We start from the raw sequence: 24,453 nt of genomic DNA on the forward strand, positions 1-24,453 counted from the left end.
GCTTGGCAGGTCCCACATATCCATGCTCCACTACACAGCCCAAAATCTGCTTTGCTAGGGGTTTTAGGTTGGGGTTTTTTTGGTTTTGGGTTTTTTCTTTTTTTTTTTTTTTTTAATTTTAATACTATGTTTAAAGTTGTATATTGTTCCAAAGTTTCCTTGTTTCATGTCATTGTTTGTTACTGTGCTTGAAAGTTGGCACATATTTGTTCAATTAAAGATTTATTTGCACTATTTGTTGAATAAAGATTATTCTTGCTAAAAGCTAAATAAAGTTTCATAAAAACTCACACGTCCCATAAACAAAATACAATGTCCTTTCCAAAAAAGCGTTGCACAAAACATTTCAAAATCACTCAATTCATTAGACAATAAATCCACACACAAAATAACCAGGCCTTGCCAGAATACATCATAAAATCTCATTACAACACTTTCAGGCCGGGGCTTCAAAGCAGGAACACAAAGGCTCCACCAACCCCTCAGCCTTGAAAAATCGCTGGCGGCGTGGCCGGAGCGAGTCCCTGGCACCTCCCGAAAGCTTTGGCACCTCCAGCAGCACCCATGGGTGCCAATTCCCTGCCCCCCGGCCACTCTGGGTGGCTCCGGGCCAGCAGGGCCATTGTGGTCAGAGTGGGGATCCCGGGCATCACATCCCAGCTCTCCCAAACCACGGGAGCAGATGGAGAGCAGGGCTTCCCAAATCAGCACCACACGAGCCCCTCTGGGCACTGCAGCAACAGGAGGAGTTTCCAAACCCACGGATCCGTCCAGATCCCAGCACAATATCCAGGCTGGGGATGGGATGTTTTGAGGTGAGAAATAAGTCCTTGAAGCCTGAGCTGAGGTTTGGGGCAGAGAGTGATGTTACAACGCACTTAGGGAATCCCAGCCATGGACGAGCATCCCCAGACTCAGAAATGCTTCCAAAGGAAAATGGCAGCCCCGGGGGTTTGGTTGACCTGGCCAAATGTCAGCCCTGACCATGGCAAAGGCAACGGCAGCACCGGCCTTTGTCACCCCAAGGGCATCTCAGCCTGGCACACAAGAGGACAGTGGCACTGCTGCTATCACCATCACCAAAATTAGCATCATGCAATATCCTGAGTTGGAAGGGCCCCCATGGATCAACAGTCACCCCAACAATTCCACCCTCTGCATCCGTGGGAGTGTTATCCAAACCCTCCTGGAGTTCTGGCAGCCTTGAGGCCCTGGCTATTCCCTGGGGAGGCTGTTCAGTGCCAAAACACCCTCTGGGGAAAGAACCTTTTCCTAAAATCCAGCCTAAAGCAGTTTCAAGTAAACCTTCTCTGCCGCCAAAACAACGCTGTGGCATCACACACAATCCCTGACCCTGAGCAATCCCAGTCTGTGAAAAGCTGTGAAAAACTGGCATTTTCATTTACAGCTCCACAACACCTTGACTCTTCCCTCAGCCAGAATCTGGAAGTTGGAGAGGTTCTGGGGTTTGTTTCCCTGGCTTTCAGTGCCAAGGGCTCTCAGAGAGCAATGGCCATGCACCGGCTGTGCTCCCTGCAGCACAAATCCCAAACTTTATGGATGCACTTACCCACTCCCCTCTGAGCAACAGCTGTCCATGTGGATTTGGTTAGTTGGGAGCAGCTACTCCACAGCAGCACTGGAAGAAGCCCCCAGTGCCCAGGAGCCCTCAGCAAATCCCAAAAGAAAGGGATGATGGAGCATGAAGGTGACGGCAGTGCCCCAGCCTGGCCTGGCTGGGTGTGACAGAGCACCCAGGCTCTGCTGAGCAAGGGAAACTCTGGAATAACACTAGGAAGACCCTGCTGAGAGAAGGATGAGGCTGTGGAATTGCTTTCCAAGAAAAATGGAAGCAGAGCTGGCTCTGCTGCCTGAACAGCGCAGGGAATTAAGGAAAGGACCAGAAAGGGGGTGGAATGAGATGATCAGCAAGGCCCCTTTTGACCCAAACCATTCCGTGGCTCCACAACAATAGAGACTACAGCACAGATGCCCCATCTCCTGAAAACCCAGGACATATTTTCCACCTGGAAAAGCTCCTTGACTTCATTATAATCAGCTGCTAAAGCTCAGGACACAGGAGGAAGGACGGGGACAAAGGCGCCCGAAGGACAAAGACCCTTGAAATGGGTCTTGGTGAGAAGATCCGAGGCACACAAAGGCTCACAGGGTTAAAACTCTGCTTTTTCCTGCCTCTTCAAGCACATAATCACTTGCTTTAGTTGCTAGAGACGCCTCTCTCCCAGTTCTTGGGGAATATATTGTCTCAGCAGGCAGAGGGGGATGAACTCATCGTGGTTTCCCAATCCTGACCAGGGGCTCTGCGAGCTACTGGCAATACATATAATAAGTTATTATGCAAATAAAAACTGGACCCGGCCAAGGGAAATATGCTGGCTCTTCAAGTCCCATCTGCATCCCAGCAAGGATCTCAATGAACTTTAAAATCCTTATTGTCACCACAATGGGCAATATTATATTCTAGTTTGGATCTGTTCCTTCGGAGCATTAGCTCTCATTTGGAGATATTTTTAGATTTTCCTATCCCACTCCTCATTATGAAACACTGAGCTGCAGATTGATTTATTTCTTAAAAGCAAGTTGCTGTTTTCCCAATAACAGATTTAACAAATTTGTTCCACCTGTTCAGCTATGCTTCCAATGTCTTTTTTGTGGTTTCATTGAAGTTTTTTTTAATCCAAACCTCAAAGCCTCTAAACTCAGCATTAAAAGACAAGCTCAGCATCATCACTACCACTCACAATTCAAATGCTGCTCCAAATTACTGCAAGCTTTCATTTGTAAGTCGATACAGACACCAAGATTATGGAGCTTAATGGCTGTGGGCACAAACACACACTCTTCCAAGGGCATTCTCCTACTGGAAATCCTGCCTAGCTGGAGCAGGGACTCGCTGCCTCATCCCCTCCATGTTCCTCCCTCACCCCAGCTGACCCCAGCCCCCAATGGCAAACAGAGCTACTGAAACAGAAATTAAGTCATCCTATATATTAAATAAGTCTATGTTCACCAGAGCCCCTCCAGCCCAGTGTTTTCCATCGTTTTATGGAAGAAGCTGTGGTTGCCCCATCTCTGGAAAGGTCCAAGGCCAGGCTGGAGCAACCTGGGATAGCGGAAGGTGTTCCTGCCATGGGAAGGGGGTGGTCCCATCATGACCCACCCCACTGCTTCTAAGAACAGTTCATTTGCTTGAACAACCTCTTTTTGTGCAGCCTTAATTCACAACTGACCATGTGAGAAGTCTCAAAAGAACAATTTTTAGCTTTCCCGAACCATTCCTCAGCAAATATTTTAGGAGCAGCAATTCAGGGCAGCAATTTCCTGGTGGGTGATGGGAGTGCACAGGTGTGCACAAGAGCTGGCCAAAAATTCTGCTTCATTTATGCGCAAATGGTTCTGTTGTGGAGATTTCAGAGGGGAAAGAAGAAAACAAGGATCCTGTATGAAATAACCCGTGTTCTTCCAATCTGAGTATGTCAGCACCGAGCAACGACAGTGGAAGCCTGAGAAAGATCATGGAATCATTGAGGTTGAAAAAGCCCTCTGAGATGAGGGTCCAACCACTCCTCCAGCAATGCCAAGGCCACCACTGACCATGTCCCCAGGTGTCACATCCAGCTACAGGGATGGGGACTCCACCACTGCTGTGCCAGGGCTGGACAACCCATTCCATGCAAGGTGTCCCTTAACACCTCTTGGCCAACAAAGCCCAACCCCTCTGATCTTCTGCAGATGCAGCAATCAGCACCTCCTGAGCAGCCTGACAGGCTCCTCTTCCCCATGGACACCAACCCTGGCAGATCTTGGTGGGAAAGCCCACAAGGAGCCCAAAGGCAGCCCACCCCAATGAGCAATTCCCGATCTCCGAAGCGAGCGGCACAATGCACTGGATGTAAAGATAAATTGAGTCACTCCTCATCCTCCTGCAGCTCCAGCTGCCCCACACATCTCCACTGGCTCTCCAACAGAGCTCCCTAAATCACTCACCCTGTGGGGTGAAGCCCTGGCTACACCAAGCCCAGCTGAACCAACCAACCTAAAAGCCACCACAACAGAAGCTGCCGGGGACACAGGACCAACAGGGCATCACAGAGAACATGGCCAATCTCTTCCATCTCTAAACCACCATAAATCTTCCCCACAGAAGTTCAAGATCTTCAAACCCAGAGAAGTGGCCTTAAAAAAAAACCCCAAACATCCAAGCAATGGCCCTGGGTTTTGTTCCATCTCAGGCGCCCGTCAGGCTGACACGTCCCGACACGAGAGCCCCGGGGCCAAAAGGGACACGGGGACATCCAGCTCAGCCACGGCTCCTCCTGCTCTCAGACCTCTCCCTGGAGCACAACTGCCTCCACAACCAACCTCTTTATCAGCAGGAACGTTTCAGTGTTTCAGTCGGGTCCCTTTCGGGGTAAGAGCAAAAGTAAAATCCAGGGAAGGCGGATTTCTGGAGCAGCAATAACTCCAGCTCTGTTCTGGGGACGTCAGGCATATTTCATGGGAAGATGTCAGCTCCTCACATTTAATGCTGACACTGTCATTTGCCCTTCAGCGAGAAGAAAGGCATGTAAGCAACACAAACCAAACTGAAATTTCCCCATTGCAAAGCATTCCTGCCAGGAATCACAATCCCAGTGTCATGTTTCTTATGCCCTTCCTTCCACAATAGCCCTCGAAGGCCACACTTCCAAAATTTTATTGCTCAGAATTCCTCATGCCACAGTTCACAGAGCATCCTGGACACCCTCTGGACCAGTTTCAGGCCAGTGCCTTTCTATATCAGAGTGAAATCAAAGGGAGCAGCTGGACCAGGACCAACTTAACAACTTTATTCCAAATTTTTTGTGTCAAAATCCCTCTGTTTCTCACAAATGCAGTTTTGCTTCACTCTCCAAACACACACAACCAGGACAGAGGGACTGGTGGATGAACACGTGACACAATACCCTCACAGAACCATTTATTCTCATTTAATCCCTATTTAATAATAGTTCAGACCAATCCAGCCCCAGCACAAGGGGAGCCCAGCTGGGCTGAGGGCTGAGATGACTTTTGGGGTCTCAGGAAGGGCTGCCCCTTCCAAAGTCAATTTTTACTGCCCAACCCAAACATTTTCCTTTAGCTGTTTCTAACTCCCTCTTCACCAGCCTCTAAGAGCCTCACAGAAGTTAGAAGTTAAAACCTTTCCAATCCCAGGGTTTTTAAAACTCTGATTCAGGCACTATCTCACCACATTTGGCCTCGCTCCAATTAACCCCTAAATGCCAAGGAGTCAAACAAAAAGCAAAAATCATTTGTTATCTCCAAGCTGCATCTGCTGACAAACCCTGCAGTGGGGTTTTTGTTGCTATTGTTCTCCAGGTTTGGGCTTTTTGAGCCCTTCATGATAAGAAAATTGTTCGGTAAATATGTCAGGAGCCCTTCCCTGTCAGCCGTCATCGCCTCAGGGTGTGTGATTGCTGCTCACAGACATCAAAATTTTTGCTATTTGCCAGATTTCAGAAAGCAAACGTGGATCCCCTGGGAGATACCTGGCTCTGCTCGTGCACCAACAGCAGGAATTTTTAACTCCTTCAGTACCTGATCCAGCTTGAAGCCACATGGGATCTTCAGAGGGATCTGGCTGAAGGGTAGCTGCCTCAAACACCCCATGAAGCCTTTTAGCAGGATCATAATTTATAAATTAGGGTTTCTGTATCTTCAGAGATGGAGAAAAAAGGATTTTGAGTCAGAAGAACCCAACAGAGAAGCTCATGGTCAGCAAGTGGGGGGCACACCAGCCCAGGGGTCCCTGGGGGTCTTCTCCTGAACCTATCAGGAACCTATCTCCTGAACCTACACAAAACCAGGCTCAGAAAACCTCTTTTCTGTAATATTCCAAAATCCCCCTGGGTCCAACATTTAGGTACCAGAGGAGAAGAACTTGAGTTAATCTCAGCTTCATGTGACCCTCAGCCTCACCTCAGCAATGGGACTGCAGAGGGACCCCACAGCCCTCGTGTGAGGTGCTGCTGCCTGGAGCGGGGTGAGGACGGACAGAACTTTCATATCACTTCCCAACAGCCCAGTTATTCCAGAAAGCAGGAGAAAAGCTGCCTGGCAGCATAGGGAGGAAAGAGTTGACAGCTCCTTGCTGCATCCAGCGTCATTTTCCTTGGCAAATCCAGGCTGTTGTTGGAAACACACGCCAGACGCCGGGATCGGAGCTGAGCCTGCAGGAGCAGCACTTGGGATTTAACACTTGAAGACCTCAACTTCCCAGAGCTCCTCCTGCAGCTCCATCCCAGCCAGGACAGGGACACAGCACATCTGGAATTGTCCAAGCCCTGCAGCCACGCAGGGGAGTGTGAACGACCTGCCCAGAACCTGTGCTTGAAGTCAAATCCTGCCTTTATTGGGAATGTGCTGGCTCCCAGCATCCCTGGCAGTGGCACAGAGATTCTCCTGCCCCTCTGCTGCTGAGCCTAAAATAACAACCAGCCCCTGGGGACACAGGAGAGATGCACTGGACTGAGCCCAGAGTGCTGGATTCCATGCAGAGGATGCAGGGATTACACCAGACAGCACTCCTGCAGGTGCTGAGCATGGAGGCTCTCCCATCTCCCAAGCAAAATCCACCCTGCCAGCAAGAGGTTGAGTTTTTCTCTTGGTTTCAGTATCTCACCAGGCACAGAGGCCAAGCTTAGCGGAGCCAGGATTAGTGTTGAGCTCCCAAGGCTCAGCTGAAGCCTTCAGCTCAAGGACTTTTCCTGCACGCATTCCCTTTCCAGTGAATGAAGAACAGAATGGATTGGGTGGGAAGGGACCTTAAAGCCCATCCAGTGCCACCCCTGCCACAGGCAGGGACACCTTCCACTAGCCCAGGTGACTCCAAGCCCCATCCAACCTGGCTTTGGACACTTCCAGGGGTGGAACAGCCACAGAATCTGTGCCAGGGCCTCACCTCCCTCACAGGGAAAAATTCCTTCCCAATATCCAATCTAAATCAACCCTCTAAGTTTAAACCCATCACCTCTTGCCCTTCCACCATCAAGTCCTGCACAGTGCAGGAATCTCTCCAGGAGCCGTGTTCTGAGCCAAAACAACTCCTGTCAACCCCAGGCTGGCAATTAAGATTTTATATTCCTTTAAAATGGACAATTGCCAGCTTTCAACTTTGCCTTCCTGCCCCCCCAAGGAAAAAAAAAATCCCCTTTTGACCTTAGAAATCTGCCAGAATTTACTCTGAGGGCAGGTGGAGGTAATTCCTGCTGGGCTTCCCTCGCCTTGGGATGGGATCTCCCCCCTTCCCAGCAAGAGTTAACACCCCAGACAGACAGAGCAAGCACCAACAAGCCCATCCACAGCCCCAAGGCAGCCAACTACTCATTGAGTTCATTATCACTCAAAAGATACAAACAGCTGCAGTAGAAAACCCAGCTCTTCATCCTGCTCTCGAAATGCACCTCATCAGCTGCACATCCAGCGATTCCCTGTCTGATCCCATTTTTCTGTCATAGGTTATGTTTTATGGGAAAACGTGAGGAATTCAAGTTTTCCAGGCAGAGCCTTCCTGCAGCCCCGGGAACAGCAGCAACTGCAGTAAAAAATTAAAATAACCCCCTGATTTTTCAGTCTAAGCTGTTCCATCCTCTTGGGTTGGCAACAGTTCCAGCTGCCAGCTTTAAATGCCTTATCCTATTTTCCTATCCCATGGGGAAATTAGAATAAAGTGCTGGTTAAGGGAACCAGTAGCTCAGCAACTTGTTTGCAAAGTTGAAGGAAATAATTGCTCTGAAATGATTTCCTGCATTAATTTCACTGAGCCTGGCACGTGGAGAAGACTGGAAGGATCACAAAGGTCTGTTTAGGTCATTTAGTGCCTGCCCCACATCCCTGGCCCCACACTTCCCTGAGAAACCCAGGGAAAGCTGCTGCTCCCTCATGGATCACAAAATATAAGGAAGAATTCAAAGATTTAGTTATTAGCAGAAAATAGAAATTTTATTATCAAATAAGAATGAGATTAAAAAATCTGATTTTTTTTTTTTTCTGGACAGGGCATTCTGATCTTCTCGACTCTCTGGGAAGGAATGTCAGAATTATCCAGTTAAAACAAGAATTGGAAAAGGGAGAAGAGACAACTGGGAAGATGCCCTGAGAAGCTGCCCCATCCCTGGAAGTGTCCAAGACCAGGCTAGAGCAATCTGGGGCAGTGGAAGGAGTCCCTGCCCATGGCAGGGAATGGGATGGGATGAGCTTTAAGGTCCCTTCCCACCCAAACCACGCTGGGATTCTGGGATTAAGCAGCACAATGGGGTCTGTCTGACACAGCATCTCCCCAAGCCTCCCACCTGCAGATCATTTACAACCACGGAGCCTGTACCTGCTCCCAGGTGGATTTGACTTTCAGCCCAGCTCAGGGAACACCTTCCCTGTCTCCCCCCTCCCTTTGTGCCTCGGGAGAGGCTGAAAGCCCAGAGGTGACAGGAATTGCAAAGAGGGATTAAAGGACAAAGGCAGCACTCAGGGACAGCACCCCGCTGGCCTGGCACACAGGGATTTAACCCTGCTGTCCCACAGGGATGGGATTTAACCCCTGGGACACCGGCACTGCCCGGGAGGGGAGCCAGGAGGGCTCTGAGCTCCCAGGGGCCATGCAAGAGGCAGCTCTGGCAGGAGGCAACTCTTCCCTGGTCCTCTCCTCTTGCCTCCTGGGAGCATCCAGCAGCTTCCAGCCATTGTGGCCACTGTCCTGCCACACCACGCAGTGACCACAGCTCCACACAGCACAAACAACCCCTGTCTTGTCCACCACGGCAAAGCTACGTCGCACAACAGCCACTGCCAGGAAGCCACCAAGCTACAGGCCACCACGGCAAAGCCACGGAACGTGGACCCTCCTCATGGACATAAACCCACACAACATGGAACATGGACCCTCACACAACGGAACAGACACCGTCCCCATGGACATGGACCCTCACATGATGGACATGGACCATCCCCATGGACATGGGCCCTCACACCATGGAACACAAGCCATCTCCATGGACATGGGCCCTCACACCATGGAACACAGGCCATCCCCATGGACATGGGCCCTCACATGATGGGCATGGACCATCTCCATGGACATGGACCCTCACACCATGGAACACAGGCCATCCCCATGGACATGGACCCTCATACCATGGAACACAGGCCATCCCCATGGACATGGACCCTCACATGATGGACATAGACCCTCACACCATGGAACACAGACCATCCCCATGGACATGGGCCCTCACACCATGGAACACAGACCATCCCCATGGACATAGACCCTCACACCATGGAACACAGGCCATCCCCATGGACATGGGCCCTCACATGATGGACATAGACCCTCACACCATGGAACACAGACCATCCCCATGGACATGGGCCCTCACACCATGGAACACAGACCATCCCCATGGACATGGGCCCTCACACCATAAGGGTGTGATCACAGATGATTTCCCACACCACACAAACCCTCCCCATGGACACAGACTCTCACCACATGATGCCACCTCATGTCACACACTGCCCGCAGCTGCAAAGCCACACAACTCAACCTCACACCATGCAGTGAACCCCGATCCTGATGGGATCCTCCCAGTTCAGCAGATTCTGGGATTCCACTGCAAGAGCCACCCCCAAGGAGTGCATCTCAGCTCCATCCCCAGAGCTGAGGTGCAGCCAGGCAGGAGGATGCTGACAATTCCATTTGGAAGGTGTTATAGGGCTAGCACCCCATCAATAGGGTCCTGCATCATTAGGACTTTGCACTTATAACAGCGTTTCATTGGGGCTTAGGGAAAGAGCTCTTTTCATCCACACCCATCTGGGAGTGATTATTCCTGCTGTAGTAGCATCCAGGCCCGACTGGCATCGGCACCATTAGCACACAAACCCAGAGTTTAACGAGAGAGCACTTACCACTGAAACCACCCCATAAAGGCACTTAGCCACGTTAAAATTGCAGCCAAATCTCCCACTTAACCACGGTAAAACTGCAGCCAAATCTCCCACTACACCACGGTAAAAATCACACCAAACCTCCCTGGGATTCCACGCTTGTGCACAATGGATCCTGACAGATTACTCCTCTTCAGGGGCTTCCCACTCACTCACTGCACAGAGTTTACTCAGTGCTTCACATCCCCCAAACCCCTCGCAGACCCGTACCTTCTGCAGCCAGACACCTCTAAAAATAACATCCTCCCCAAGTGTTGAAAGATATTAAAATATAAAGCCATTAACATATAATAAGACTGGAATGAGAGCTCCGCATGCTCTGAAGCTCTCAGGGTTTGGCTTCCAGTCAAGAAAAATATATTGGATTAGTCTGAGAGCAAAATTAGGCTGGTGTGCAGTTTAATTAGCATTACAAGACACTACATGTGTATGGGAGAGCAGGGAAGATTTATGTTATTATGTGGTAAGAAAAATAATGTTAAAAGGTTAAAATAATATGGGGTTGATATGGCACTATTTACTCTGGGGTTAAGGGGAAGATAACTTTGGAATGCCACTGCATGTTGTTAAAATCCCAAGTTCAAGGATTTGCCAGGGAACTCATTGAAAAATTGTGGAAAAACCCTGCAATCTGGTCATGGGTCAGTCAAACACTGACTCTGGCAACAATATTCTCCATCAAGGAACTCAGTTAATGCTGATAAAACAGCCTGGTCCTCAGACAAAGTCACAGTTTTTCTCCTTCATGGAATGAGCAGAAAATAGAAAATGAAACCCCACATCAGCAGTGGAGGAGGCCGGGGCGGGGGGCAGAAGGAAAGGCACCCTTGCAACATCATAAATCTGGGAATAAGGACTTTGGGAAGGTCCTGATGGAGTTGAAGGTGTCCCTGCCTGTGGCAGAGATTGGACTCGATGGCCTTGAGAGGTCCCTTCCACCTCACCTTCTGTGATTCCACAGTTCCCAGGGACCAGCCAAGCTGTTCCCACCCAGCCAAAGGTTTCTTCTCAGACAGGAATTCACCCCACAGCACCTGCAGGGATGCACCTCCAGCCCTTGGGGAAGAGCTCCCACTGGATTTAATTTCCCAAAGGATGCAACACCTCCCGCAGCCACTGCCACGCTCCTGCCACTCTGCAGCATCTCAACAGGAGGAGTTCTGGATCCAGGCCAGATTATGAATATTCCATGCACAGGCACAGCAGCGGGAATAGAGAATTCGAGTTGTGAATGAAGGTAACCAGAGCCTGACATTTGCCACAGAGCTCTGCAGGCTCCCTTTATTGCCCTCTGAGAGCTTCTTCCAGCTCCAAGCAGGACCACAAAGTGGAAATTGAGGGAAAACCCACAGTGAGGGCACATCCCTAATCACCATCTTCCCTCTGCACACAACCCAGCCTTTCCCTAACCCGGGACCAGAGCCACGAAATCCCAACACACAGGCCCTGAGTGGGATTGAAAGGTCAGAGCCCACAGGACCTGTGCTGAGGCTGCTTCCAGAGGAGGCTGGAGAAGCATTTCCAACAGGAGCTCTGCTCGAAGCTTTCAGCACATTGGGCAGGTTTCAGCTGGGATGCAGGAGCCAGACACAGGATGAAGACGCTTGGATGAGCTGCAGGTATGCTCAGGGTGGGAGAAGCCTCTGGAGCAGCTTCCACACCTTTAACGCCTTTGTGCCAACCACGCCAAGAGCTGCCTCTTACTCTGGAGCCAGAATTAACCAAAAAAAGGGAAAAATAACTGCAATTTCACACTGGTGAGGGAAAAGAAAGGAAGAAATCCTTCCCTGTGAGGGTGGGGAGGCCCTGGCACAGGGTGCCCAGAGAAGCTATGGCTGCCCCTGGATCCCTGGGTGTGTCCAAGGCCAGGCTGGACAGGGCTTGGAGCAGCCTGGGCTGGTGGAAGGTGCCCCTGCCTGTGGCAGGGGGTGGAACTGAATGAGCATTAAGGTCCCTTCCAGCCCAAACCACTCCATGAAAGCAAGGATCAGGAATACGGATGCGGGCACTGCTCCAAAGCGGGAACATCCCTTGTGAAAAAGGTGCGAAGTGGAGACTGAGATCAGACACCTTGGCACCGGGAAGGTGAAATGCCAGTAAGCAAATTGCTGCTCAGCACATTTTTTTGAATGACTCAGCACCTCCTCTCCCTCCCCCCCACCAGCTGCAAGCGCCTCCACAATTAGTTTGACAAAACCGATGGCTTTTGATCCCATTCCCAGGCTTTGGAATTTTTTATCCACATCTTGGGATACTCTCAGGGCACACATTTCACCCAGCATTGGCCAAAAAACAAGTTTTGGCAGAAATGTGGCAGAACATGGATTTGGCTGGAGAAAAAGCACGGGAATGATGCTCTGCACTACTCAGATATTGCAAGGATGATTTTTTGACAGCAAAATACAATTTAACTTAGGCACAAAATCCTATAAAGGGACACAGTGCCCTGATGTGGATCTCCAGAAGCAGAGCCCGCCTGACAGAATCCCTCTCCCATCCCACAGCACACCCATCCAGAGGGATTATTCGGATTTTATACCGCCAGCCAAGGCTCCACCGCTCCCCAAACCCTCTCTCACACCTCTGTGCCACTGAAGAGTCAATGAATTAAAGCAGCTCTAACAAACTCCTCATCTCGCAGCCAATGCGGTGATGCAACACCCGGCGGGTTCTGGGACAAAGATGTGGAACTACAATGCCTCAACCTCTGCCATGAAAATCTGCCCTTCTATCCCAAATGAGTTACATATTTGGATACCCTGTGAGATAGGGAAGTGGGGCGTTATAGAGCTGCCAAATCTCACTCCTGTCATGAGGTCATTTCTGGCACAGGGCCAGGTGAGGTTTCGGGCCAAAATCTCAGCGCTGACCATCGCTCCCCGTCCTTCCCCCCATGCTCCTCTTCCTCCTGCCTCAGGTCAGAAAGGGGGGGGGGGAATAAAATAATTTAAAAATAAAGAAAAAAGGGTCAGGAAGGGGAGTGTCTTTTGGGTTTAAATCAGTTTGTACAATCACAACACACACAGCACTCGGCCTCTTCACTGAGGAGACCTCAGCAGCTGAAGGATGTTTGAGGCTCACAGCACTGTGGTCATTGGTCCCCCCCAAATGAACTCTGACCATGGTCCTCAGGAGAGAAATGTCATTGATCACATCTCTTGAATTAATTATTTAGTAATTTCAGCCCACTTTATGCAAGCATCACATGTATGGGATCAAACTTTGGGTTTATCAGCAGTGCAGCTTGGAAGGACTGCTGGGAACCCCAAAGCTGGACAATAACTTTCTAAATAAAGCTGTTTGCAAACCCTTCATTTCACTGCTTTAATCACGGAAGGGATGCACTCACAGCACCCCAGGACACCCAAAGCGCTTGTTTTCAGCTGCAAGGCAGAAAAATCAGCAAGAAACGGGCGAGCAGCACCGCTACAAATCCCATAAATCACACGTTGTCACAGCAGCCGTCCCAACTGGAGCGGCTTGGGACGCTGAGCCTTCCTTCCCCATGCCCCTACTACCAGCAACCTTCCTCTGCAACCCAACTGCTTCAATGCACCCCTAAGAATATTTCAACTCAAGCCTGACAGGCCAGATGTAGAATAAAGAAATAAATAATAGCGTTACCTTATCTGGAGTCCGTCAGCTGCAGCGAGCGACGCTCGGAGCTCCGTCCGCATCCAGAGACAAATTATCTAACGCTGTAATTTATGAATGCCTCAAGTATTTGCCCTGGTATTTCATTATACACTCGCTGGAAAGAAGAGCTCGAAAGACTAAACAGATCCAGCACGATAACACGAAAGGCACTCCAGCCGCGCGCTATTCCAAGGCAACCCAGGAATCCCAGCACGACATCAAACCGCTCCGGCTCGCTCTGTGTTGACACTGCTCGAGGGGCAGCGAGGGCAGAGCGATGACCCGGGAGCTCGGCTTCCCTCCGCTTCAACGCCGGGCTTGGATTTCTTATGGGAAGCTGCGGGAGCCAGGCAGCGAAGGAAGCGCAAGCCCGGCGCTCCCGGGGGCAGCCGAGGCCGGCGCGGCGGAACGGCTCCCGCTGCCAAGTGGGAGGAAGAGCTCCAAACTCGCCGCTTTATCAAAGCTATTTTTGTCCTTCCCCCCACACACTGATAACCAGCAAGGCGAGGACCGCCGGGGTGCCGAGGAAGGGCTTGGCATCTTCCCCGAAACCCCGCTGCGACTCCGCGCCAAAGCCACCCGGCACCTTGGGGGAGCGGGCCATCCGCTCGGGAGGCTCGGAGGGGAGGAAACTCCTTCCTCCAGCTTATCCTGCTCGCAGCGAGGTTTCGTGCCTGGAAAAAATGAGCTAAGTTTGCGAGAGGAGGCCCCAGCTCCGCTCCGGCTCTCCCAGAGGCTCTCGGGACAGGCGACCCCCCCCAAGGGCTGGGGACACCGGCGGGGACAACCGGGAGGCTGCTGCCCACCTGTCCTGCACAGGCTGAGCAGCTGCTGCGGGGGGACACCGAGGCATCGCCCAAAAGATGATGCACCTGGGCTGGGAGAGAAGCAATCACGAACGCAGCTCAGGAGGAGGGAGGGGAGCGAGCGGAGGCCGGGCGGGACCGGGACCCAGAGTGCCCGGCGGGTGCGGGGCCGAGCCGTGCGGGGCTCCCCGGCAGCAGCACCCCGCGCCCGGGGGCACCCCGCAAGGACCGGGGCAGAGCCGCTGCCCCCGGCCGAGGCTGGGCTATCGGGACACACGGCGGGTCTGTCGCGACAGGGAAACTGCGAGCGGCAGGTGGAACACAGGCGGCCCCGCAGCCCGTCACCCCCAGCCCAGACGAGCTCCCCCCGCACTTCACCCCCGGCACCGCGACTCGGGGCTTTCGCCCGTTTATCCACCGAACTCCCCCGAGGGGCCGTTCCGGAGCGCCCCGGGGCGCGGCACCCGAGCGCGGGGATGGAGCCGGGGGATGGCCCCGAGCAGCGCGGAGCCCCCGCGGTCCCCCCGCCCCCGGCCGGACCCACCTGCTGGCGCCGCTCCGCGCCCTCGGCCGCGCGCTGCGGGCGGCCCCCGGCCGGGGCTCCGGGCGCTGCCGCCGTCCCGTCCCGGCGCGGCGGGGCCGCGGGCTGCGGGCCGCGGTCGCGGCGGAGCTCGGAGCGCAGCTCCAGGTAACAGCCCAGCGTCAGGACGTGCAGCGCCAGCGACAGCGCGAAGAAGCCGAGGAAGAGCCGCCAGCTGCCGCCGCCGCCGCAGGCGCAGCCGCGGGGAGCCGGCGCCGCCGCCCTGCGCTCCGCGCCCATGGTGCGCTCGGGCGGAGCGGCGCGGAGCGGCCCCAGCGCTGCTGCTCCCGGGGCGCGCCGGGCACCGCGGGCTGCGCGGCCGGGCCGCCAGCGCCCCGCCAGGGGGCGGGGCCGGGCCGCCTGAGGGGCGGGGCCCGGCGGGGAGGGGCGGGGCTCGGCCGCGGCAGCGCCGCCTCAGCGTCCGGCCGGGGGGCGGGGCCCGGGCAGCGGCGGCGGCATTGAGGGGCGGGGATATGCAAATTAGAGGGAGGGGTCAGAGTGGCTGGAGCCGCGCCCCGCTGCGATCCCGATCCCGATCCCTTATCCCTGATTTCCATCCCTGTCCCGGTACGGACAGGAACGGTGATGGGTGGGCCCGTGCCCAGTGCGGTTCAGGAGGGCCCAGTCCCGCTTCCAGTCCCAATCCCAGTCCTGATCCAAGTCCCAGTCCCCGCCGACATCCCCATCCCCAGCCCCATCCCGGTACGGATGGACCCGATCCCGGCCCCGGTGACCGCAGTCCCGCCAGTCGCTGTCCCCGCAGCCGGCGGAGGATTCCTGGCAGCGGGCGCCACCGATCCCCGGGCAGGGACAGCGCTGTCACCGCTCTGCCGGGGGCACGGCCGAGCGCGGGGTGCCCAGGGCTGTGTGAGTGCTCTCCAGCTCTTTAAAGGGTGATTGTCACTGCTGGAAACTAATGGAAGCCTGGGAAAGAGTGAACCAGGGAGAGGAGTGGATTGGGAGAGGGAAGCACGGTGTCGAATCACACCTGGTTGGGTTCGGAAGGAGCTTAAAGCTCATCGGAAGGAGTTGGCAAAGCCTGTGCTGGCTCTATTTCCAATCAGGGGGTTTAATTGATAGCGAGAGGGATAATGAGATGATTAAGGTGCTGTGTGATGCTCACAGGCTGCCAGGAAATTTGAATTGAGAAATTAGAGATGTTCTGAACAAACTCGAGAGGTGGCCTGAAGAGAATAGGATGTGATTTGGGAAAGTAAAAGGGAAAAAGGAATTAAATACGAGGTGTTAATGGCCGCAGAGGAGGTGGCACTGCAGAGGAGGATTCCCGCTGGTTTTGGAGCATCACATGAAGCAGAGCAGGTCAGCAGCGCTGGGAGATGTCAGAGCCACCTCCAGGAAGGGCCAGCACCAAGGACTGTCCCCAGCACACCCCTGGGATGGGTCCTGGTGAGCCCCCCTGGGTGGGCTCCGAGAGCTGGGTGGTCCCGGGCCAGGTCTGAGCTCCCAGACCTGGGGGCAGGGTGAGTTTCCCACGAGGCTGTCCCTTCCATGAGAAACCCTTAAGAGTCCTGGAACACATCGTCTGGGCATTTGTGGGGTCTTCATGCCACAGATCACAGCCAGAAAGAATCCCACGGTGGCCTTGTCCTGCCTTTGGGGAGGAGGACGACCTTTTCCAGCCCTTCCTGGCCTTGTTTTCCTGCAGTGGGGTTTTTTTCCCCTACAAGTCCTGTGTCGTAGACATGAAATTCCATGAGAGTATCTGTTTTCATTTAAGAAAGAAATGTTTCCCTAATATTTGGGAAGAGCAAAACTGGAAGCATCAAGCGCTGCCAACCCCAACAACTGAGGAGCAAAAAGCAAACACAAATGAACCCTCTGTTCAAAACCCTGTAATTATTTCAGGAACATTTATAATTATTTGAGTGCTCAGTGTTGTTACTGGTTTTCATAAAATCACAGAATACCCCAAGCTGGAAGGGACCTGTAAGGATCATCAAGACCAACTCCTGCGCCACCAAAATCCTGTTTCTCAAGATGAAAATCCCAATCCAAATCCTACATGGATCTACCCACACTTGCAGCAGCCTCATCCCACTTTCCAGAGTCATTTAGGTTGCTTTGAAGGTGAATTTTAGAGGTCAGGTCAGCCTGGGGCTGGGTCAGGGGGAAGAGGTGAGCTCTCCATTACTGCCTTGATCTCATCAGGGGTTTAGGCCAAATCCTCAGACTGAGGGATTTCTGCCTCCTGGGGCTGACCAGCGTCCCAGTGATTAAAAAGGAATCCCATGTAATGATGAAATTAAAGCATAATTCGTAAGTGGGATCCTCACACCCAGACCAGTCAAGCCCCACAGCCCGTTTCCAGTTTCTCCAGGATTTTGTTTTGATTCCTCTTGTTCTGAGCATTCCCTCCTCTTCCTCTGCCATCCCTGAAAAACTTCATCACGTGCATGAAGAACCTCACAGGTTTAAGCTGTTCCTTGTCTCCTGCCTGTGCTCCAGGAGTCCTGGTCCAGGAGAAGCAGGAGCCAGAGGGTGGGGAAGATGCAGAAGGGACAGGGATCCCTGATGCTCTGGATGGGGAAATAAAGAGCAGTTGAGGGGGTGCTGGGGAGGGTGGGCAGAGGCTGCAGAGGAGGAGAACACACAGGGGAAGTGTCTGGAGTGACTTTTTCTCTTGATTTCCAAACTTGCTGGGTTTTTTCCAGCATTGCCTTCCCATCCCAGCAGGATTTAACCACAGGTGGGAGGAAGCTGCTGCAGCTCAGGAGCTCTCCCTTCCCTTTGGAATGGGTACATCTCTGCACAGCACAGGTGGCAGGTCTGAGTGCCCCTCTCCATGTGAATTCCACAGATCAGGGAATCTCTGAGTGATGTAAAGCAGCTTTGAGCCCATTTCCCATTTACATTTTGGCAGCAGCTGCAATTCCTGCAGCGGCTGCAGAGTCAGTTTAATATGTGTGACCTAAAAGCTTTGGAATTCCTGACTTTCTTTTGAGGAAAGCCATCCCTTGCTCTCTCAGTGATGTTCTCAACAACATGAGTACAATAAAGTCTCCTAAAACCTGAAATCCTGGCACTCCAAGAGCACATCCACTGGCGTTTACAAGCCCTTAGGAAGGAGAATCCTGATTTTATGGAGCCTCCATCCAGCACTGCAGTTTCAATTCCTGTTCCTCAGTGAGATCTAAGATGTTCCATACAATCTGCTTTGTTTTTTCAGTAACTGTGAGCTCTGTCCATGCAGGAAAGGTAATTGTGTCCAACTGCTTCCATAGGGGCAGGGATTGAGCAATATGTTCATCTTAGACCAGCAAGATGTACTAAGGAGCCACATTCATGACTTTTTTCCCGACTCTGCCAGGGACTCTTCCAAAATTTCCCCTCTCAGGACATCACAGTGTCTCTGATCATTCATCTCTCCCTCTCGTCTTCCTCCGTGAATTCTCACAAGGAACACTGAGTTGCTCAGAGCAGCTGTGGCTGCCCCATCCCTGGAAGTGCCCAAGGCCGGGATGGAGGGAGCTTGGACCAGCTTGGGATAGAGGAAGGTGTCCCTGCTCATGGCACAGGGTGGGATGGGCTTTTTACAACAACAGCAACCAAAAAAAAAGCTGTATTGACTCTTGCTGGGCTTATTTTCCCATTTCCCCCTGCACTGCTGACTTTTAAGGAGCAGCAGCACATTGACACCTCGTTTTCCTGCCTGGCTCAGGCTTTGCTGTGTTTTGAAGGACGATGAGGCCTGGCAGCCCCAGGATTCCATCCCGGAGCACGCAGGAGGAGGTTTGGCCAAGGAGGCCGAGTTCAGCCTAAACACAACTTCTTGCAGAGGGGGTGAGGAAGATGCTGCTCTTGGTTCTGTTGTATGTTTATTTATATGTTATTTGGTGATAATGAGAACCAAATGTTCGGGACCTATTCAGTTCTTAAACTTTTATAGACTCATTGTCTTGATTTTCAACTGTGCAGCCGTCTCCGAGCCCCTGCCTCCCCCGGAATGGTGGCAGTGCCGTCGGTGACCAGGCTCAGCTGTGCTCTTACTCATCCTGGCTGGAACAATGATATTCCACACCACGTTATTCAACCTCCCCGGTGCCTCCTGGCCCCCTCATCCCGACCCCTCGGCTCCCACATCCCGGGTCAGCGCTGGAGCCGGCCAAGACATTGTCCTGGGGGTGCCACTTTGGGGCCGTGCTGGTGCCAGGGAAAGAGGATACCATCTGTGCCTCGAGGAGCAGACGTGCCACATGAAAGATGCTCTGCCAGAGAGCCCAGAGCCCGCTCTGCCCCTCGGATCGCTCACCAAAAGGCAGGGAAAAGGAGGAGAGGGGAAAGGAGGGAGCTGCACCCTTAATGCTGTGTTACCAAGAAGCTTTACTTCTTGGGTCCAAGAAGAAAAAAGTTCTTCATTCTGCGTGTTCTCCAGTTTATATAGTCTCAACAAAGCGTGATCTTAAATAATTGACTATACCACAGTAACTTATTATATTTATTGGTGCAAAGCAATTAATGTCAATAGAACTGGCAAAAGTTTTACAGGAATTTAATAAGGCACATGTACACATCTACTTATGCACGTAGTCTAGCTTACAAAGATTTTCATGTATTTTTTAATAAGTTTTCATGCTGACAGCCTTGTCTTCTTCCTTGCTATGAATACACTCAAAAATCATCAATTGTTACTTCTTCTAGCTCAGCTTTGCTTGCAGGCCAGCTGCCAAGCCCCTCCATAACACTGAGCCTGACCAGGGACCACAGCGAGGGGGCTGCTCTCCCTGCCCCTTGGCAAGGATTTCTCCAGCCTTCCTGGTGCCATGGTGTTGTTGGGCCCTGGGTTGGACTCAGTGACCTCTGAGGTCTTTTCCAGCTTCATGGATTCTGTGCTTTTCCAGGCCTGTTTGCCCAGGAGCACAGCTCTGGATTTGGGGCACCTCGGGGAAAAGGTTCCACCCCACAGAGCCACACTCTGTCCAGGTGGGAAACCCCTCGAGCAGAGCCCTCCCCACCCAAACCATGACTGCTCTCACTGCACAAGGGTTTGCAGCAGCTTTGCCACACCCTGAGAGACCCTTCCAGCACCTAAAGGGGCTCCAGGAGAGATGGAAAGGGACTTCGGACAAGGGATGGAGTGACAGGACACAGGGAGCAGCTTCCCACTGCCAGAAGCACGTGGGATTAGCACCGTGTTACGGGCATGGGAAACTGGCACCTCAGTGCCACCACTGGTGTCTTCTCCAGGCAGGGGGAATTCTGACAGGAGAGCTCCTGGAAATCCCCTGCCACAGGTTTGTGGCCCACATGCCCATCTCAGCCTCTTTGGCTTTTGCTTCTCTCTCTTTAGAGATGTAAATTCCATGGATGATGATTTGAGCCTAAAGATGCAATTTCTGCATTAAGAGAGACAAATGTAAAGGGACTGAAATCCCTTACAGATGAAGCAGAGCCACAGCTCCAGCCCCAGTAGAGAATCCCAGGATGGTTTGGGTGGGAAAGGGCCTTAAAACTCATCCCATCCCACCCCCTGTCACAGGCAGGGACACCTTCCACCAGCCCAGGGTGCTCCAAGCTCTGTCCAGCCTGGCCTTGGACACTGCCAGGGATCCAGGGGCAGCCACAGCTTCTCTGGGCACCCTGTGCCAGGGGAGAATTTCTTTCCAAAATTGTATCTAACTCTGCCCTCTGTGAAGTTGAAGCCATTCCCCCTTTTTCTGCCACTCCAGGCCCTTTTCCAAAGCTCAGTTCTGGCCTAAACTCAAACTTTCAAGCATTTTGGGTAAGGCAGGGCGAGTCCAGCATTAAGAACTGAAGCCCTGGCTTTAAAAAGGGTAAATCCAAGGAATTCATATCAAAGCAGGAACAGTCATAAGGAGAACATATGGAAGTGTCTTTTTCTGCTCACAGTGATTGGAAACTGCATGCCCAGGCCCTGATCCAGCTACAGGACCCCACATCCGGGGCTTAGTTTCCAGGTGACCCGGGATTTCAGCGATTTCCAGCCTTGGGATTGTTAATGTGAGATGACAGCAATAACCAGGGAAGGAAAACCCCACGTGTTTGTTCTTCCCAGCATGCCAGCACTTGTGGATTTAAGTGAGGAGAAAGATCACAAGGCTCAGACAGAATATCCTCCAGAACACAGCCCTAAAGCAGCAATTTCCTCTGCGGAGCCCGTGTGAGATCAAGGCAGGATAAAGCACTCCATGTGAGCCTGGCTGAGGGGATTTGGGAAGGGGCAGGAGCCATTTGTTGGGGATGGGATAGTAAAGATGAAATTGGGTGTTACAGAGGGACCTTTCCAGAGGGAACAGCTCCAGCTCCGAGTGCCATTTGCCTTCACCTCTCCTCCACGAGAAGGCTCCTGGCTTTGGGAATGCAGCATTCCTAAGCTAAACCTGCTGATAGGAACATGTGCATTTCATCTTCGAACGAATAAAGAAATGATTGAAAAATAGCAAACCCTGTAATTTTGGTGAGGAATAATTCCCAACGATTGGAGGCAACGCGCTCCGGGATGGAAGGGCCGATTCCTCTGAATCAATGGGATGGAAACATCTGCTTCATCTCACGGAGATCTGAAGAGGTAAGAGCTGACAGATCTTTGTGGGAATCTCTGCTATCTCATTGTATATCTAAATTACATTAATTGATGTCCAACGTTGATGTTTCGGGTAATTCTCGTGGATCTCACAACCTTCTGTTTCAAATTCACAGTCTTCCACCACTCAAACTATTATTATTTTTACCAGTCCCAAGGGTGTGCTGGAGTCTCTTTGGTACAAATTAGAAAGGCTTTTATGAAAAACTCACAGTTTATGGAACAGAGGTTCCCGTTGGCTTCCTGACCCCGAGGTAGTGACAGCTCCCACCGGAGCCTCACCCGCAGCAGGCGTTTTAGCACCGTCCCCAGTGCGGCCTGGGAGCTGACATGGGGTGAGGAACAGCAGTAATTTTCCCCAAGAGGGACAAAAAAAGCCAAATGTTGACAAGTTTATGAGTGCAAGCATGTCAGGGGATCTCCTGGCAGCGAGGCTTTGCTCCAAGCCTGTGCTGGGCTTACCTGGGGCTGGCTGTTCACCTGGGCTGGGCTCTGAGCCCAGAGAAGGGATTTGGGGGAGACAGAACCCATTCTGCAAGGACCAAGAGTGGGGTAGAAATGACTCAAAGATCCCAACCCAAATAATTCTATTTATAAAAAACCCAAACTCAACAAGTTTTGGAGAAAAGATCAAGCAACACAGCTGAGGGAGAGAAGAGGGTGGTTGGAAGATGCTGAGACTGGAGGAAGAAGAGTCACAAAATCCCAGGATTTCCTGAGATGGAAGGGATCATCCAGTCCAAGCCCTGGCCCTGCACAGACACCCCAACAATCCCACCCTGGGCCTGGGAGAGTTGTCCAAACTCAGGTCTGGCAGCCTTGGGGCTGTGCCCATTCCCTGGGGAACCCTCCCACTGCCCAGCACCCTCTGGGGGAAGAACCTTTCCCTAAAATCCAACCTGAACCTGCCCTGACACAGCTCCAGCCATTCCCTGGGTGCTGTCCCTGGTCTCAGAGAGCAGAGATCAGAGCTGAGTGCAAGCCCTTGGAAAGGTGACACTGACAGGGGGAGGTGGAGGCAGCAAAACCTTCCTCTTGCCCATCGAGGGCTTCTCTTCACCGCAATTAAAGCTGAATTGATGACAACATGGATTCTTCAGTGGGGAAAACACAACAGTGAAACCTTGATCTTCCTCAGGTGTCAAAACAGATCCAAGGCCACGATCCAAAGGAGAAACCAGGGAAAGCAGAGCAAGGGAGAAAGAAATCACCCAGTGAAACCCATCTGGCTCACAGCATCCATGGAAATCCACACAAACCCACCTTCCACAGCCCCTCCAGGCCCTGCTGGGGCAAAGGGGGCTGGAATGAAAAATTAATTGTAAGCTGTTACTTAACACAGATTTTGAGACAAAAAGAAGAGAACAAAGGAGTCCTTCAGGCAAAAAATGTGGAAAATGACAATCATTAATAACGTCAACTCCTCACTCCAGGATTTTCATCAGTTGGCTGAGGTGGCATCACATTGTCAAGTCACAAAAGCCATAAACACACCCAAAAAACCTGATTGATGCCAGAAAAATAAATGCAGAACTCACCAACATCAGGAGCTCCAACTGGAATGTATCCAGAATGTCCAGACTTGGAAAGGCCTGGAATCATCCTGGAGTTTCCTGGTAGGTGGAAAACACCCTGAAACTGCATTCCTGAGAGGAGGAATCCTCTCTTCAGAATTCTTCATCTCCCATAGTCAAGTGTTGGTGTGAACAACAAGGATCTCAAGCACATTTTTAGAACCATGTTTCTGGATTTCCATGAAGCCCAAGCTCTCCTCTGCTCAGGGAGGCTGGAGAAGCTGCAGGAGGTCTGAAATTGTTCAGAAACACACGTTTGAAAAGGGTCCTTTTCCTTTTTGATAACCCAGAAAGCAGGAGCTGGTGTGCCATCTATTAAACTATAAATAAAGACATAAAAGAAGAATTCCTAATCCTCATCCAAGAAGGGCTGAGGTTCAAAACCCAGACCCCACCCAGGACTTCAGCATCGGGAGTGTCCCATCTCACACCTCAAAACATTCCCAGGCCTGGACTTTGATTTGGGTCTGCAGCCCTTTGTGTTGTTTTCTCGGGGGTGCAGCATTTTCCAGGCTCTTTCCAGCAGAATTCTTTCCATGCTGCCCATCGCAATTTTTATGGAGTCACGAGGCAAATTTACAGCTGAGAAACTTCTCCCTGGCCCCACGCTGCCTCCCAGCTTTGATGTGCGCAGCCCTATAGCCATGAAAATTCACATCCACTTAACTCAATCCCTCCTAATCAAATCCTTGGGAATCAGCACGTTCCTGGGTGGATTTGCAGCTGCTGCAGCAGTTTGGGCACCACGTGGCCACCAAAACCCTTTCCTGGGAGCTCAGAAGTGGCACCACTGCTCCCCAAGCACCCAGGAGAATGAGAAATGGCAGCAGGATTGCCAGGATGCATCTTGCAAGCAGCATTCCCAAAGGAAAAGGTCCTAAACACCTTCCTGAAAAGGCTGATGCTGCATCCCAACACAGCTCACCAGCCCAAGCCCTTGCAGGACCCTTTTATGCAGTTCCTAAAGCCCAGCTGGGGCCCAGAGCTCTCAAACTGGGGCAGTTTAGGGCACACCCAGGAGGAATCACTCTGGGATTGGGAATCGCTTGGGCTCCTGTAACTGCCTGCAGCAGGACAACCTGAGGCACCTGGGGCTTCCTGGGGACAGCTCCAGTGGGTGCTTTCCTGTCTGGAGGGATAAACGCCTCTTCAATCCTCTCTGGGCACCCTGTGCCAGGGCCCCACCACCCTCACAGGCAGGAATTCCTTCCCAATATCCCATCCATCCCTGCCCTCTGGCAGTGGGAAGCCATTCCCCATGTCCTGTCCTTCCATCCCTTGTCCCCA

The 24,453-nt window shown here is 52.1% G+C and overlaps 1 protein-coding gene across 7 annotated transcripts in view; it reads right to left on the reverse strand.

Annotated features, from left to right (window-relative positions):
* EDA (ectodysplasin A) overlaps positions 1-15,366 on the reverse strand; it is a 61,821-nt gene extending 46,455 nt beyond the window's left edge. For all 7 annotated transcript variants that reach the window (XR_005255040.1, XM_038122819.1, XM_038122817.1 and 4 more), the window contains exon 1: positions 14,995-15,366. Coding sequence is in view for 6 of the 7 variants with exons in the window: in XM_038122819.1 (XP_037978747.1) it covers positions 14,995-15,270 (276 nt within the window). In the remaining variant the exon portion in view is untranslated. The remainder of the gene's footprint in view (positions 1-14,994) is intronic.
* Between the last annotated feature and the right edge of the window lie 9,087 nt (positions 15,367-24,453).

This window comes from Motacilla alba, chromosome 4A, assembly GCF_015832195.1.
Source record: "Motacilla alba alba isolate MOTALB_02 chromosome 4A, Motacilla_alba_V1.0_pri, whole genome shotgun sequence".
Lineage (NCBI taxonomy): Eukaryota > Metazoa > Chordata > Aves > Passeriformes > Motacillidae > Motacilla > Motacilla alba.